Source organism: Dromaius novaehollandiae, chromosome 7, assembly GCF_036370855.1.
Source record: "Dromaius novaehollandiae isolate bDroNov1 chromosome 7, bDroNov1.hap1, whole genome shotgun sequence".
NCBI lineage: Eukaryota > Metazoa > Chordata > Aves > Casuariiformes > Dromaiidae > Dromaius > Dromaius novaehollandiae.
This window is the reverse complement of record NC_088104.1, coordinates 28,577,583-28,592,361: the sequence shown is the minus strand read 5'-3', so window position 1 is coordinate 28,592,361 and position 14,779 is coordinate 28,577,583. Positions and strand designations below refer to the sequence as shown.

At 38.9% G+C, this 14,779-nt stretch overlaps 1 protein-coding gene across 5 annotated transcripts in view; it reads left to right on the top strand.

Annotated features, from left to right (window-relative positions):
• PDE1A (phosphodiesterase 1A) overlaps positions 1–14,779 on the top strand; it is a 157,562-nt gene that overhangs the window by 125,742 nt on the left and 17,041 nt on the right. For all 5 annotated transcript variants that reach the window (XM_064515040.1, XM_064515043.1, XM_064515041.1 and 2 more), the window contains exons 11-13: positions 3,296–3,377; positions 5,109–5,229; positions 7,509–7,693. In XM_064515040.1, coding sequence (XP_064371110.1) covers positions 3,296–3,377; positions 5,109–5,229; positions 7,509–7,693 — 388 coding nt within the window. The remainder of the gene's footprint in view (positions 1–3,295; positions 3,378–5,108; positions 5,230–7,508; positions 7,694–14,779) is intronic.

Here is a 14,779-nt window from a genome sequence, read left to right as displayed (position 1 = left end):
CCCGCTCAGCGCCCGGGGGTCCTGTCAAACGGCAGCAGCCGGCGGGGTGTTTCCATTTCTCCCATCACGCAAAACACTGCCGAAAGCACTTGTAAAAATAAGCCGTTCTTTCTCAGCATAGTAATAGTCTTTGACGAAGCGTTTCTTTGTTATGAGGACTGGTTAAAATACACAGTTCAAGCGGTAAAATGAGAGCCAGGACTTTTAAAGTGTCCTGAAGTAAATAGCTGAGCTTCCAAATCATCAGCATGTGTATAAAAATGACCACATCATGGTAAAATCAGAAACTACAATTTATGAAAAAATAATTCCTATGAGTTATTACTATTTCTATTGTCTAGGAATTAGGAATTACTTGATATGAGAGAAAAATTATGTTACGATTTTATGTTTTTTTAGCTCTCTGATGCAGGAAACAAAATTGGTAATATAGCAACACACATACAAAAGACTCCATATTAAAATAGAAAAGTGGGAAATTTAGTATTGTCAACAGTTTAAAAAAAACCTCTAAGATTGATTTCTCCTGTCTGTCACCGTATTCTTTCAGGAAAAAAAAAAAAAAGGCAATAGCAAAAAGTAAGGGAGATTTGGAATTTAGTATTTCTATACAATTTAGAAATGTTGTATACCAGGAATTAATAATCTTTCTTTTTTTGTTTAAATCGGGTGTAGTATGTTACCTTTGTTGATAGTGGTAGTACAAAATCTTAACAAGTGCCAGGCTATGTAGATTTTAAAGCAGTCTGCATGCCAGTAGTGATTCCTGTACCATGGGTTAGGAACTTTTCTTTCAGACACTTCATAGGGAGTGATGCACACTGAAGTTAGCTTGCATTTAAGTAAATAATTTTGGTGACCTCAGCATAAACTATAATCTCCAGAGAAGCTGAAAACCAACCTCCATGGCTTGCAAAGCATTGAAATATTTCCTGTTAAATAAATTTTTAAAAGTTGCAGGAAAGAATGAAAGAAACCTCAGTGCTTTCCTGCAGCAGGAATATGGCACTTGCTGTGCGGGCATAGGGTCCGTGCACGTTTTTAAAATATCAGTTACTGAGATTAAATTGATAACCACAATCCATTTTATATATTACATGGTTCCTGCAATTATACACAGTTTTTAGAAATGCTTAATACAGATAATTGAACAGTGTATGTCTAGCTCATCTTGATTGTCACTATTTTTTCTCTACATTGACATTTTCACATCACATGGGTCACACTGGAAAAAGGGATCAGAGTAACAGAAGAGTCAGTAGGTTAAGCCATTAGGTCGTTGAGCCCGTCTGCCGTGGAAGTTTCTTGCTGTGTTCCTAGAGGCTCTGAACAAGGAGCATTCAGACATCCTTGACTCTAGCATTTGCCCTGGGCAGACTGAGTGGAGAGCTGGTGCCTTAATCTAAATAATGAATAGACTAAGTTCTGTGGAAATACTGAGTAGAGCCATGAGTTTGTGTCTGTTCCTGTAAATGGAAATGATGAGGATTTTGAACTTGAGAGGAGAAAGCAGGGTCTGATTACCCCAGATATATATTACTTGAAAAGGTCAGAAATGACCAACTGTAAAAACATTTTAGACACAGAAAGACAGAGTAGACAGAGCCCATCAGTGAGGCAATGTGTCCAGGCAAGTGGCTGTAGCAGTAGCAATAAACAGTACCACACTGCCTTGGTCTTTGAGTACACAGGATCAGCTAATGTTTTAACTGATGTTATTCCTTTATTCTTACTTTATAAAAAGTAACTAGATCACAAATAAACTGCTCAAAGGCTTGAGCTGGCATTTAATAATGCAATCATGCAATCAAGCCACCAACTATGAATTTCTGTCGTTCAGTGATATAAAACATGAAAGTCTTTCAGGCTGTAGAGGAATGTGCAAAGAATTGAATGCCTCTTTATATATACTGTTAAGATGAGCAGGATGTACGGAGTAATTCCAACACATTTAAACTGCAATAGAGTAATTGTAAATATATAAATGAACCAAGTAGTGCATACTCGGTAGATCTTCTGCTTCCTAGATGCACTGGCTTGGTTGTGCATTCTCTGATCTGTCGATCTCAGTGTGTGTGGTGGATTTCTCTGGGATGTCCAGATCTACGTCAGCTGAGACAGAGTGGTCTGAACTTATACAAAACCCATTAAGTCCATCTCTTTTTTCTTCTATTTTTAATAATTTCCCTATTTCTACAGCCTTACAGGAAAAAGCAGCACAGCTTGGAACTGCCAGTAAGAAAGCAATGTTTTAACATTCAGCTTTCAAAGTAGTGGGCACCAGCAAAAAATGAACATTCACCTAGGCAAAAAAACTTGTTAACTCTAGCTAACGATTAAAATATGCATCAGTGTTAACTTCAGGGAAAAAGCCAAACAACATTGTAAGTTAAAACAACAACTACAGAAAATGTGTTACAATGCCAAGGAAAATCTGAGCTACTTGTTTAAAATAGAAATACACCCACCCATCTCAAAAACTTAAAAATAAACAAATACACAGTTCAAGTCACTCACAGAAGCATCACAGCTCCATTATGCTCCACATTATGCTCTCAATCTGAGTAGGTCCAGTAGCACAGAAAGAGAAATTGTCCAGTGAGTTGGTCATTTGGGAAAAGAATTTCTTTTTTTACTATCTTTATCTTGATTTTAAATCTCATGAGACTCTAATGACCAGTTTAAATATCAACACTGTGCTCATTATTATAATTTATGATAGGCCTGATTTTATATGACATTTAAATATATTTTTATTCTATCTTCAGCAGCAGAGAGATATTCCTGCTAGTGAGAGTGAGTTAAAGTCAGATCATGCCTTTTTACCTGTGCAAATACACTTAAGAAATTTTACATGTGGCATAAACCAATGTAGTGGAAGGAAATATTTAGCTTTTGGAATACTATTACAAACATGTCTAAGTGTCCAATCTCATAACATCAAAGATTTGCAGGTCTAAACTGTAGATTTTGAAAGACTCCTTATAAAATATGCCATTTATTTTTCTTCCTTGACAAATGTTAAATCTCATTGGCAGATGTGTGCTTTTGAGGAGCACTTGCTTTCAACAATTTCCTTTATCTAAAAATGGTTAACTGTAAGTTAGAATATTGGCCTTTACTTTTCCTGAGAATTCAAAGACAAATAATGAGTTTCAGTTATCTGCAGCTTGTTTTTATTTAGGAAAATAAGTGAACGAAGTAATTTGTTGAATGAATAGTAACAATGTTCAGATTCATTTGTCTATCTGATTATTCATTATGTGCTTATAATATTAAACATTGTTGTTTCCAGGGAGACAAGGAGGCTGCTTTAGGGCTTCCATTTTCCCCACTCTGTGACCGCAAGTCTACTTTGGTAGCTCAGTCCCAAATAGGTAATGACAAGTACTGTTTTTCTTCTTCTTGTATGTGTAGGAGCATAAAAAACCTGTGTGGACCTTTCTTAGACCCATTTTGCATTTTAAATGTTCCAAATCCCATCATATACAATGTATTTCTTTGCACCGGTTTCTTCAGTGAACTCATATGCCCTTACAGCAGCAACTCACTGGTTTCAGAATATTAAGTTATTTTGGCAGGTATGATCCAAGGAGGGGCGGGAGAGGGTTTACCAAAATACTAGACGTAAGCCCATCTTTTACTGTACACACTTCAGAGTTTGGTCGCTCATGTCCTCAGACAGGTTGACTCTCACTCAAGAACCCAAAGGCATGTCTCTGCTACCATCCGAAAGTCTGATACCATTTTGTAGCTGCAAATGAATTGGTGGTATCAGCCCTTCAGCTTCCAAACACTTAGCCAGGGACCAAGACTAAAGGACTTCAGCTTGTACTGAAGTGGTTTGCTCCTGTGGCCATGTTACCTGCTTAAAGCTAAGTAATACATCAGACTGCTGGATTGCAGTTAGGACCGTCAGTCAGCACGGCAGGGCCGAGCAGCACATGGTCACGCCTGCTTGGGTTGACAAGGACCACTGCATCCTGTTCCCGTCACTTCTAATTACTCTCTGATCAACGGTGGCCAAGGTTCAATTTCACATTTTCAGAAATGCAGGTCTTGGCTCCCTCTACCCTGGTTTGAGCTATCAGATCAGCTATAATGAGGAAATAGAAAGTGGTAAAGTTAATTGGGGGATGGTTAGAAGGATGTACCCTAGAAGCTTATGGAGTAAAACAGCATGTCCTGTTAACATCTGTACCTTTTATGTGAGTGATCTCAGTATTCCTGGAGAGCTTCTACAGGTGCAAATGTGTTAGCTTTGAACTGAAGCATGTCATCCAGTCTGATCTTGTCACTCAAAATGTCTTTATTCTATTCCCCTGGGACATGAAACACAACATGCTTGAGGGTTATACCTACTGCAAGTGGGATGCTGGAGTCTAGGCTGAAGCGCTGTTGATCACCTTTGGGTTGTGTTGCATTGTTAGAGTATGAAGACACCTGGAAATCCATTGCTAGCTCTTTTTTTTTAGGTATTTTGTTTCTGTGAAATGCTCAGCAGAGAATAATGCTTCATTCTTTCACTATGTCATTCCTTACCTTGATGAGCCCTTTAAAATGTAAAAGACATTGTTCAGAGCTGACATCTCAGAACTGTGGGATGAATGCTGTCTCCTAGGGATATTACTTGTTCTCTTCACTGATTTGACAGAACACTCCTACACACTGTGAAATAACACTTTACCTCCACAGAATAATAAACAGCAGTTTGAAATATTAACTCCTTGGCAAGAAGCTCTGAACGGTAACAGAGGCAGTAGGACTTCTAGCCCCTTGGCTATACTGTAGCTTCCCTTCCATTCAGTAATTCATATTCATTTCAAACTCAGGGTGTGTTCTACACTGCATAAAATTTACAGTGAATAGGAATGAAAAGCTATAATTATTAGCTTTTAGTTATGTGCATACAACTTCAGGTGGGTTTTTTGTTTTGTTTGCATTTATCCTCAAGATTATACTAGTGGTAACTAGTATATTGAACCAGGACTACAGTGAGAAAATCAGCCATATATCAAACCTTAATTTTAGATTTGAGAGCTGGGAAAATGTAAAATCTGATTTTTTTTTTTTTTTTTTTTTTTTCCTGTTCTCATTTTGCTCTTCAGGTTTCATTGATTTCATAGTGGAACCAACATTTTCTCTTCTTACGGATTCAATGGAGAAAATTGTTATTCCTCTTATAGGGGAAGCTTCAAAATCTGAAAGTCCTGCGTTTGGGACACCCAGGTATGAATGCATAGCTCATGTTTTGAACCGGCCACTGTCGATCTCAGCACCACAGCAGCTGCTGTCACGGTCGGGAAGGAGCACGACCAGCTGTACCCTACTGCCACCTAGTGGTGCCATCCCGTGTTGGCGGCGTGCTCTTCCCGCGCTGACCGCGGCGGCTGTGCACCTACAACGGCAAGCATGCAACACAGTGCACGAAACACTCGCTCCTAGAATGCAAAGCTGGTTTTCTGAAGAGTATATAATAGCACAGTCTTTTTTTGCTTTGACTCTATCTGGAAGACTACCAGTCAATATCTGTATAAGGTTGTCGAAGTTCCTAGTTTTCTTACCACTGAGTCTTTTTCAGTATTATTTTAATTGATAGTGACAAAAGTTGTCCTTCAACTTCTGAGAGCAATTGAAAGTGGAGGTGGTGCAGGCAGTTTCAGTTTTTTTCCGAGTTTTTCTTATACGGTAGATCACTTCCCCCCTTCACCTTCCCATTTTTCAGTATTATTTGATATATCCACTTGAGACAAAATTCACTCCACTTACCTCCCACTTGCAAGCTCTAAGTACAGTATGAGTGAGATGCAGGTGGTTCTTTTTTTTTTTTTTTTTTTTTTCCTCCAGTGGAGCTCCTGATTTTTACATCCTGAAGGAAGGTGTCTGCAAAACAAAATAGCAATGAGAGACAATGTTATCCGTTTGAGTGACTCTGCACTGAACGTATCATTCAGTAATCAGATGCTGCTGTTACGAATGTTCCCTCTGTTACCATTTTTTTTCATTTTTTTTTTCCATTTTCACTGCAATTTGAGTTTTCACTGAGGCTACTGATACCATAGTTCTGCAGGTGTTTGTTGCTTTGCTGTGCAACGATTACATTTCAGTAGTGAAATGATGAATCTAGCTGCTTTCTAATCATGACTTGACTTTGCATGTATTTCAGTTGCTGTAAAGAAGTAGCTATTTGTGATAGCATTCTTACTGTTTAGGGCAGCAGTGCTAAACTGAAGCATTAATGCTAGCACTCATCCTTTAACTGCTCACTTGTTCACATTAGAGATCAGCAGCTCCAGGCTTAATTTTCAGTCGACACTCGTAAGTGAACGGTACATGAACAAAGGCTTATGATCCAGCAAAGCTTACTCATGTGAGGTCAAGTATAAGGGGAATTAGTTTCTGAGCGTGGAAGCAAGCGCTAAGCGAGCAGAGACTGGCGAGCCCAGAGCATAACGTCTGAGCCAGCAGACTTGCACAGATGCTGCAGGGGGAATCTGTGAATATATGGTATGACATTCACTGCGTTGTCTGAAAAACATTACAATTATAACATATTTTTTACATTCTATTCTATTTAATATCTCTGGAGCCCAGGGATATTGTAATTAACTCTTCTTCTACAATCCTCACCGAAATTTTGACTGCAACAGAATTTCTCCTGATAGGGTTAATGGAAAGCCATTTGCATGTGTATGGATATGCGTCTTTGGTGCCAATCAGATAAACTGTGTGACTTAATCTAGAAAATAAAACCTAGTGTGAAATAATTACTTATACAAGGCTGAAAATAGGTTTAATTATTTTATTCCTTTAAAAAAAGGGAAAAAAGAGATTTTTTTATTCTTTTTTCACATGTATTTTACATTCACATATAGATAATCAATTTTATCTGCACCTTACCTAGCTGCAGTAACTCTTAAGTGATGATCATGCCATTTTTTTTCATATTACAGTTAATAAAATTCTAGTTCTTCATATTTTAGTTCTCCATTACTAATTTGAAGAGTTGGCTTTTAAGGTTGTTGTACTATATCCTGCTTTGACTACACTTGAAGTACTATGGGGAGAATTTTCAGCTGAAGTAAAATTTACTTATCTGCCATATACTGCCACATCTTGCTTTTTTTCATATGGGTCAACAGATAAGAATCAGATGTCCCTCCTGCAAGCCGCTAAAGATACCATTCACTGTTTAAAACCATATCTAAGAAGCTGCTCTAAAATGATTACATAAACATTCTTTTAAGAACCAGTCTACAGTAATGCATCATCTGCTGTCTTGGCTTTTCAGTAATTCCCTAGAAAAAAGGTCAGTAAGACTCAGTCCCAGCTTGCAGCTTCATGAACTGAAGAAATGTCTAGTATCTTAGGCATTCTTTGGTGGAGACTATTATTTTTAGTTAGTGATTTACATGTAGTTCCTAAAGAATTTGATACAAATTAATTGTTTGTGTATTATTAAAACTGCCCTACTGTGTTCATAATTTAGGATTTTCTTCCTTCTGTAGCCAGAATAGTTTGGGAGCAGTAAGCAATGCTGAAGCACAAAGACGACCTGGTTTTAAAAGTACAAGTGATGGAGGGACTTACACAGAAAATTCTCTAGCAACTGTAGACCTAACAAGCTTTAAGGACAACTTGATGCAGATCATTCAAGCAAACAAAGAAAGATGGAAGGAATTAGCAATACAAGGTATGATATACTAAGAAGGAATGTTTTTATAGGTTCCTTAACCTTCCTTAAGATCTCCCCTACTTTTATTTTTAGATTTCCCTCAACCAATAAAAATATATAGTTGTCGCATATTCCTATATTTTATTTCCTAATGTTTGTTTAGGTTAGCCTTATTTTGCTGTCCCAGGTGCAAGGAGATGTAGGTGGGCAGGGGATGAGAATAAATCTTACAGCCTGTAAAATAGGGCTCTGTGCTGCTCAATTTATCTTTAGAGGCCTGGTTTAGAAATGCGCATTCTTGCAAACTTAACTGATACTGACATCTGCTTTAAATGCCAAAATCAACAATTCAAAGTATTACATATTGCCACATTTCTTAAAAAAATGTAGATGTTATATTTTGCTATTAAAAATGCTATTTGTTCCTCACTGTATGGCATAAAATTAAATATTGCAGGCTTCTTGGGACCATGTTGTAGGCAATTATTTAAATGACCCAGTGGAGCTAATGATTTGGGCAATCACAGCACGTCCTAGACCCAAGCAAGGCAAAAAGTGATTGTTCAGTTGCCAGCCGATAGTTAATAAAGCCAAACCTGCGTCAAGCATCTTAGTTCATGAGCTGTACCTGAAAATTGTCTGGGGTTACCGTTATCTCTGTGAAATGATTTGTGATAATTGTTGTGTGAACCTTGATCCAGGTTACTTAACTGCCATTTGGGAATATTGTGTCCGCACAGTCTGTCTTGCTCCTGAGTAAGCACCTGGCATGTTTTAGGATAGTGTTTCACTGCTTGGCCATGATCTGATACTGGCTGTGTGGACTGGTACTCTGGAACCCAGTGCCAGGCCTGTCTTTCATCCCATCATTCAAAGCAGTATCTTTTTTTCAAAGAGGTGTCAGACAACATGGAAGAAACACCGCTGACCAGTGCTAAAAATCTCATTTAGTGCTAAAATGAGAACTAGTATTCTCATTAAGAGAATATTAAGTAAGAAAAAGCATCGGTGCATATGTTGCAACAATGACTTGAGAGCTAGGCAGAAGGGGCAGCTGAGGAGGTTTAAATCATATTGTCTCTTCTGGATGAGCAGCTTCACGTGATGAGTTGCTTCTTTTGGTATTGTCCAACTAACTCTAACTGGTCAAAAAGACAGGGCTGCTAATTTGGGATGATCAGTAGTAATAGCAGAAGATCAGGGTGCCAAAGACCACTTAGCTACAACCTGCAGAATTCAACCAGTACTGGTCTATCTACGTAAGAGGTCCCTCAATATAGAAGACTGGAGATAATGTTATCTGAAAGTTTGCCACTTCCAGTTGTAGCTATTACTAATCAGCTAGTTTGGTTTTGGGTGATTAGATTTCAGGTATATTTTTATGGACATGTACAATGCTATCAAGAAGGTAATTTCCCATGATTTCCAGTACTTTTTAGTGCTCTAGAAATTTGATTAATCTAGCCCAGTAAAATTTCTCTATTGTGAGCCATTGGAAAGACCAAACTTCTAGCAATAGATTTAAGAATTCTTCAGGGTAAATGGTTGTTTCTCTATACAGTCAATATTAACGTGAGGTCTAGCAAGATCCAGGAAACTCTAGGCATGCTTTCTCCAGTGAGAAACAGAGGGACTAATGTTCAGGACCTCTATGGACCTGGTTAAGATTGCAGTTGTCCAGATTCTAGGATGCCCTTCATTTCCTCCATCAACTTGACTGATGAAGTATGTCTAAATATTTTTGTAAACAGTTGTAGAATTACAGTAGCATGTTCATTAGGAAAAAACTGAAGAGTAAGTAGAAATACCTCGTATTGAGACTGGTGCTTGAACAATATCTGCTTTGTGTGACTGCTGTTAGATATGTTTTACAAAACCTCTGTGAGAGCTAGGAAGAGGTGTGGAGAAAACTCCTCCCATAAAGAGGCCCCTTGCAGCAACAGCTGCAATTGAGCAGGACATAGCATGGAGATGTTCAGGGCATGCAGTTAGACTCTGCAGGGTTTTGTGAATAGTGCACATATTTCTGATTACAGAGTTTTGTTTTTGTTAATACACATATATTAAGTTTTTTGTAAAAACTCAGGGGGATTTTATAGGTTTTGAGAAAGTTATTTCCCATTCATTTTTCACAAACAATTAATACTTTTTAACTCCGTATGTGGGCCCTAAAGGATGCTAGAAAAGGAGTTTTCATTAAGTGAATAGCCCTCCATGGGTTGCAGTCTGAGATAGCACAAGCATTCTTTGCCACATTGTGGGAGCAGGAATCCCTCCGACCAGTCCAGAATGGCACTGTGTCTGCTCTGAAGCTGCATGTTGCAAAGAGTGAAAACCCTTAACCAGACTCTGCAAAATTAACAAACCTCTAATAAGGAATAGAAACTTTGAAATACATACTGTTTCCACTCTAAATTCCTTTCAGATCGCACTCAAGTTTGACTTAAACCTGTAAGTGAATCACCTGAGACTTTGTACCTGAGAAAGTTTTTCCTATCCTATTGGGCGCATCCTTTTTTTTTTTGGTATATCATTTATGGCCTGTTTGGATCGCACTTTACTGTTTCTGATTCAATTGTTTGCTGAAAAGTTTGTAGGTTGCTCTGGATATGTGTATGATGTAGAGTTTTCGTCGTATGTTATGAGTCATATGAGGGGTAACTGTGGAGGTAAATCACTGCCAGGTGAGTGGAGTGTTGGTATGGCTGTCATTACTCCTAGCTAGAAAATTTATTGCAAACCCCAAAGAGCTGAATGCACTTAGAAAGTCATGTGTGCTATGACTGTATGCCATAGTAGTAAGCAGGCTGGCTGTTAGCGTAGATCTCCATGCACACTTCCTGAGCTGATTATGACTAACAGTACTTCTGCTTTTAGGAAAAAAAAATCTTAATTCTTGTCTGTAGGCTCTGCGCGCACTAGACATTGTTCCCAGACTGCCAGATCAGTTCACAGACTTAGGAGAAACTGTCTCCGTCAAGTGTAGTAGTGTAGATGCACAAGTGCAATTGTGAAAAGGAAACTAACAACAATCCTTATAGTTTTCTGAGCACAACTCAAACTTGTTCCAGCTTCTCACCTTGTCGGGGTAATGCAATGCATTTAGCAGTGCCTGGGAAGCAACTCCACTGGAGGGAGGTTGGGGTAGGTGGTCTGACTCACATGCCCAGCCGGACCAGAGCAGGAGGCCAGGACGTGCTCAGTGTTGTTGACATGGGGAGCTTTCCTGGAGATCTAGCAGTACCCCTCTGTGAAAAGATAGGTGATATTGAGACTGTTGATTCAGAGCAAACAGCTTGTGCATGGAACAAAGTGCTTTATCTTGGAAAGACCTGTGTTAGGAAGGAAAGCATTTACATACCTAGGCAGCTGTTCAAGAGCTTCCTTAACAGAAGGCTCACTAAATAGGATGACTCCATTTTGCTAAAAAGGCCATGTCGTGTATAATTGATGCACAGGAGCTCAGTGCTCTATAGCCTAAGGGTCCGCAACCTTTCACCACTGGAGAATTAGTGGAACGTTTCTAAGGCCTTTCAGGGAGTGCTGGTAACAGGGAATTACCATAATGATCAAACATCTGGGAATCTAATTTGAAAGCCTTGATGTTTAATTAATATTCCAAACCCCTAATCACCGGCTAATCTGTCTTTGTTCAATTCAACACAGTGATAAAGAGACCATTCCACCCTGTGCTTTTTTCAACATAGCAGTGACGGCAGCTGATATTTGCAATGGTGATGGTTGTAGCAAATTGACAGTAAAGATGCTCAGATGAGTTTTAGAGGTTGTTTCATTAGAGAAAATGATTGCTAAATTGGTTTTAAGGTCTGGGAGTTGGTGACCTACTGAGAAAGCTGTAACAAGTCTTTGGGAAAGATTTAAATATTGTGTAAGACCCTTCATACGATGCAGTTCTACTCAGAACATACAGAAATTGCAACACAATGATTTATCTTAAAAAAGTGTAAATCACAAGCCTTTATGTTTATCCTTTCATGTTTATTCTGTTCTATAAAAAAATGTGTTAAAGATTTACTAATGAGGCTGGCCAGTGAGTGGCAAGCTCAGTTACTCTCAACAGAGTAAATGGGCATACAATAGTAACCATGCTTGTTATCTGTTCAGTAGGCATCATTGTAAATAAATTTACAGAGGTAAATAACTATCATTATCTTCATTTTACATTTGAGCTAAATTAGGCACAGGCAGTTTAGTTTATTATATGTCCTATGTATATAGTTTATTATATATATAATATATATTATATGACCTCAGGTCATATAATAAAAGGGGATGCAGAATACAGACCAAGTGTCCAGCTGCCAATTGAATGGGCTCTTTACTGAAGCACGCTAACATTGTTCACCTTCAGGTTGGTAATAACACCAACACTATTACTCATTGTTTCAATCTTATGCTTAAGCATACTTACGCTTAGGTAACTCTCTTGAAGAATTCATTGTTCTGGGACCTGAAAAAGAAGCTACGTTATTTGTATTGAAAACCTCCTCCTTAACATCTTTTGCCAGTGCACTGTGCTACACTGCTCAAACCTCTGCTTCTGGGATGGCTGACTGCATCAGGACAGGTGCTGAAAAAAGGTGTGAGGCTGAACGAGGCTCTCACATTATCCTGTGCTTAATTTTGATAATAAAAATATGAAGAACAAACAATTGAATCATAGGGATCAGCCTTCTTTTGACTGGCTGCAGCTCTGAATAACAAATATCTCTTCTGAAAGACCTCTGCCTAGGACCTGCAGGCCCCCTCAGGCGTTTTCAATCCTGTATACTTCTAGTCCCAGTAACCACAGGGTTCGCTCCGTTTTGTCTGAAAGATTCTCTCTGCAGACTCACTAATCAGAAGAGAGCAACAGCTGCTACAATATAAAAATCTCAGAGTGATAATCAGATTTAAAGCCAATGTGATTTAGAAGCCCTTCGGAAGGGTGGGCAGTGGGAAGCAGGTGACCGGCAGGGAAGCTCGCTGGCAGTTTGGCACAGGACAGCTATGCTAACAGACTGCTTCAATCTGCTGGAGAGAAATAAATACACAGGGCTAACGAAGGAGTACCATCTAGGATCAGTGACAGCGATTTTAATTACAGTGCTAAAACATATAGGTCACAAGCAGTTACTGAGCAAATCTGGAGAGGTGGTAAGAGCAATGCTAAGAGCAGTTTTCACAATGGCCTGAGGAAGTACAAGGAAGAGAAATGGTTTGAGCTAAGAGTAGCAAGAAACATTTTGTATTGGCACTGCCTGGTAAACTGCAGACTAACACCACCAGGTAATAGAACCGAATCCTTTGGAGCAGGTGACAGAGAACCGCAGGTGTGACCTGCCGCCGCAGGTGACGAGCCAGGTGATCTAAAACATCTCTTCCCCAATAGCTCAGAGCAGCGTGTCCTTACCTTCCACACACCCAACAGTTCCAGCATGCGTGACCTTGAGTTTACAACTCAATTGCAAAGGAAAAATAAAAGCCGAGTTAGCCCTCAAGAAAACCATAAATACACAAATTATTTTTACCCAATCTTTTAGTAATGTTTTCATAGCTAATTAGATCTTTGCTACACTCTTGGTATAACATTATGCTGTAACATCAAGAGCCACTGGCTTACATGGTGGTTTTATATGCTGTTCTATACTGTGAAGAAATTTGTTTGAGGAGTTGAAAGTGGAAGGTGTCAATATGTAAATAACTCTGTGGGTTACTGCAATGTATTCTTGGGTTTGAAAATGACAGGAAGCCAATCAGAATTGTTTGGAAGCTTGGAAGTTTCTCTGAGCTTACTTCAGAGACCTGTGGAGACTCCAGGATCAGACCGCTCATCTTCTGCGCGGTTTCGCTTTCTGCTGCTGGTCTCTTCCTCCTCTCTTAAGAGTGGCTGGTGGGAGAACGTTCCTTCTCATCCTGTCACTGGTTCATGGAATCGTGTTTTCTAGTAAGAAAAAAGAAGGCAGACAAGCCTGGAAATCAAGCAAAGTTTGTAGTAATATATGCTAGGAGAGTCCATAACATCAAGCAACGTTCATAATTAAAGATTCCTCAAATAATTTCGTTCTTAGTAGCAATGAACAGCTTTTCCCTCTAATTCAGTAGCTTGCTAGTTCTAATTGCTTCAATGTCATTGTGTCAGTATAGAAAGGTAAATTAATTCAGTTTGTTTTCAACACACCCAATGAAAATAATGATATGATTCAACAGAGATTTGCTATACTAGAGTTTGGCATTGTAACACAAGCTGCCATTAGCCGATTCGAGCTGTTCTGCTTACCCATAGCTTTTATGTTTTTCCTCTCTACTCTTCCTAAGTCAGTACATGCTCAAACACTGCCGTTGCTGTAGACAAAAAGGTATCTTTAGACATCTGTACCATACAGACAATAGCAGTTACATGTTTACCTCTTTCTTTTATTCACCTTATTACAGAAAGGTCAGGAAAAGAAAGTCGATGGACATACGCAGAAATAAAAGAGAAGGTACCAAAACACAGAAAAACTTCCTCGCCACCTAATAAAGCACATCCTGAAAATGTTGCTGTGTACACAGGTAGTAATGTAGCTGAGCAAATCAACTACAAATCAGCTTTGTAGTTTATAATGCAGACTCATCAGAGCTTCTACAGCAGCAGAGCATATTGTGGAGACCATAAGGTCCTGTGCTAAACCTTACTCATTAGGCCAGTGCTAGCGAGTGAGCCATGTGACAGTTCTAGTGGTTTGTGGATATTCAGAGCTGTTTATCACCTCCAGGAGAGATCCAGGTTCCAGAGAAGGCGCTCTCACTTCCCTTCATTTTGCTTAAAAAGATGAGTAGGATGTCAGAGGGTCTGTAAGACCTGACAGTGTCTTTTAGACCTCCTGGGCTAACAGGAGTTCAGTGCTCTTATTCGCTCCAGGAAACAACAATTGCATTTCCTGATTTTTTATGAAATAACAAAGCTTCAGGCCATATTTATGACTGGCATTGGATAATGTCATAAGGAATTAGCCTATTTTTTTATTTCTGTATTGAGAAATAGATGAGAATCCTGCCACACTCATTAAAAGGAAAGACATTGAAATAACAGTACTAGCCACTTTCATCACCAAAAGATTA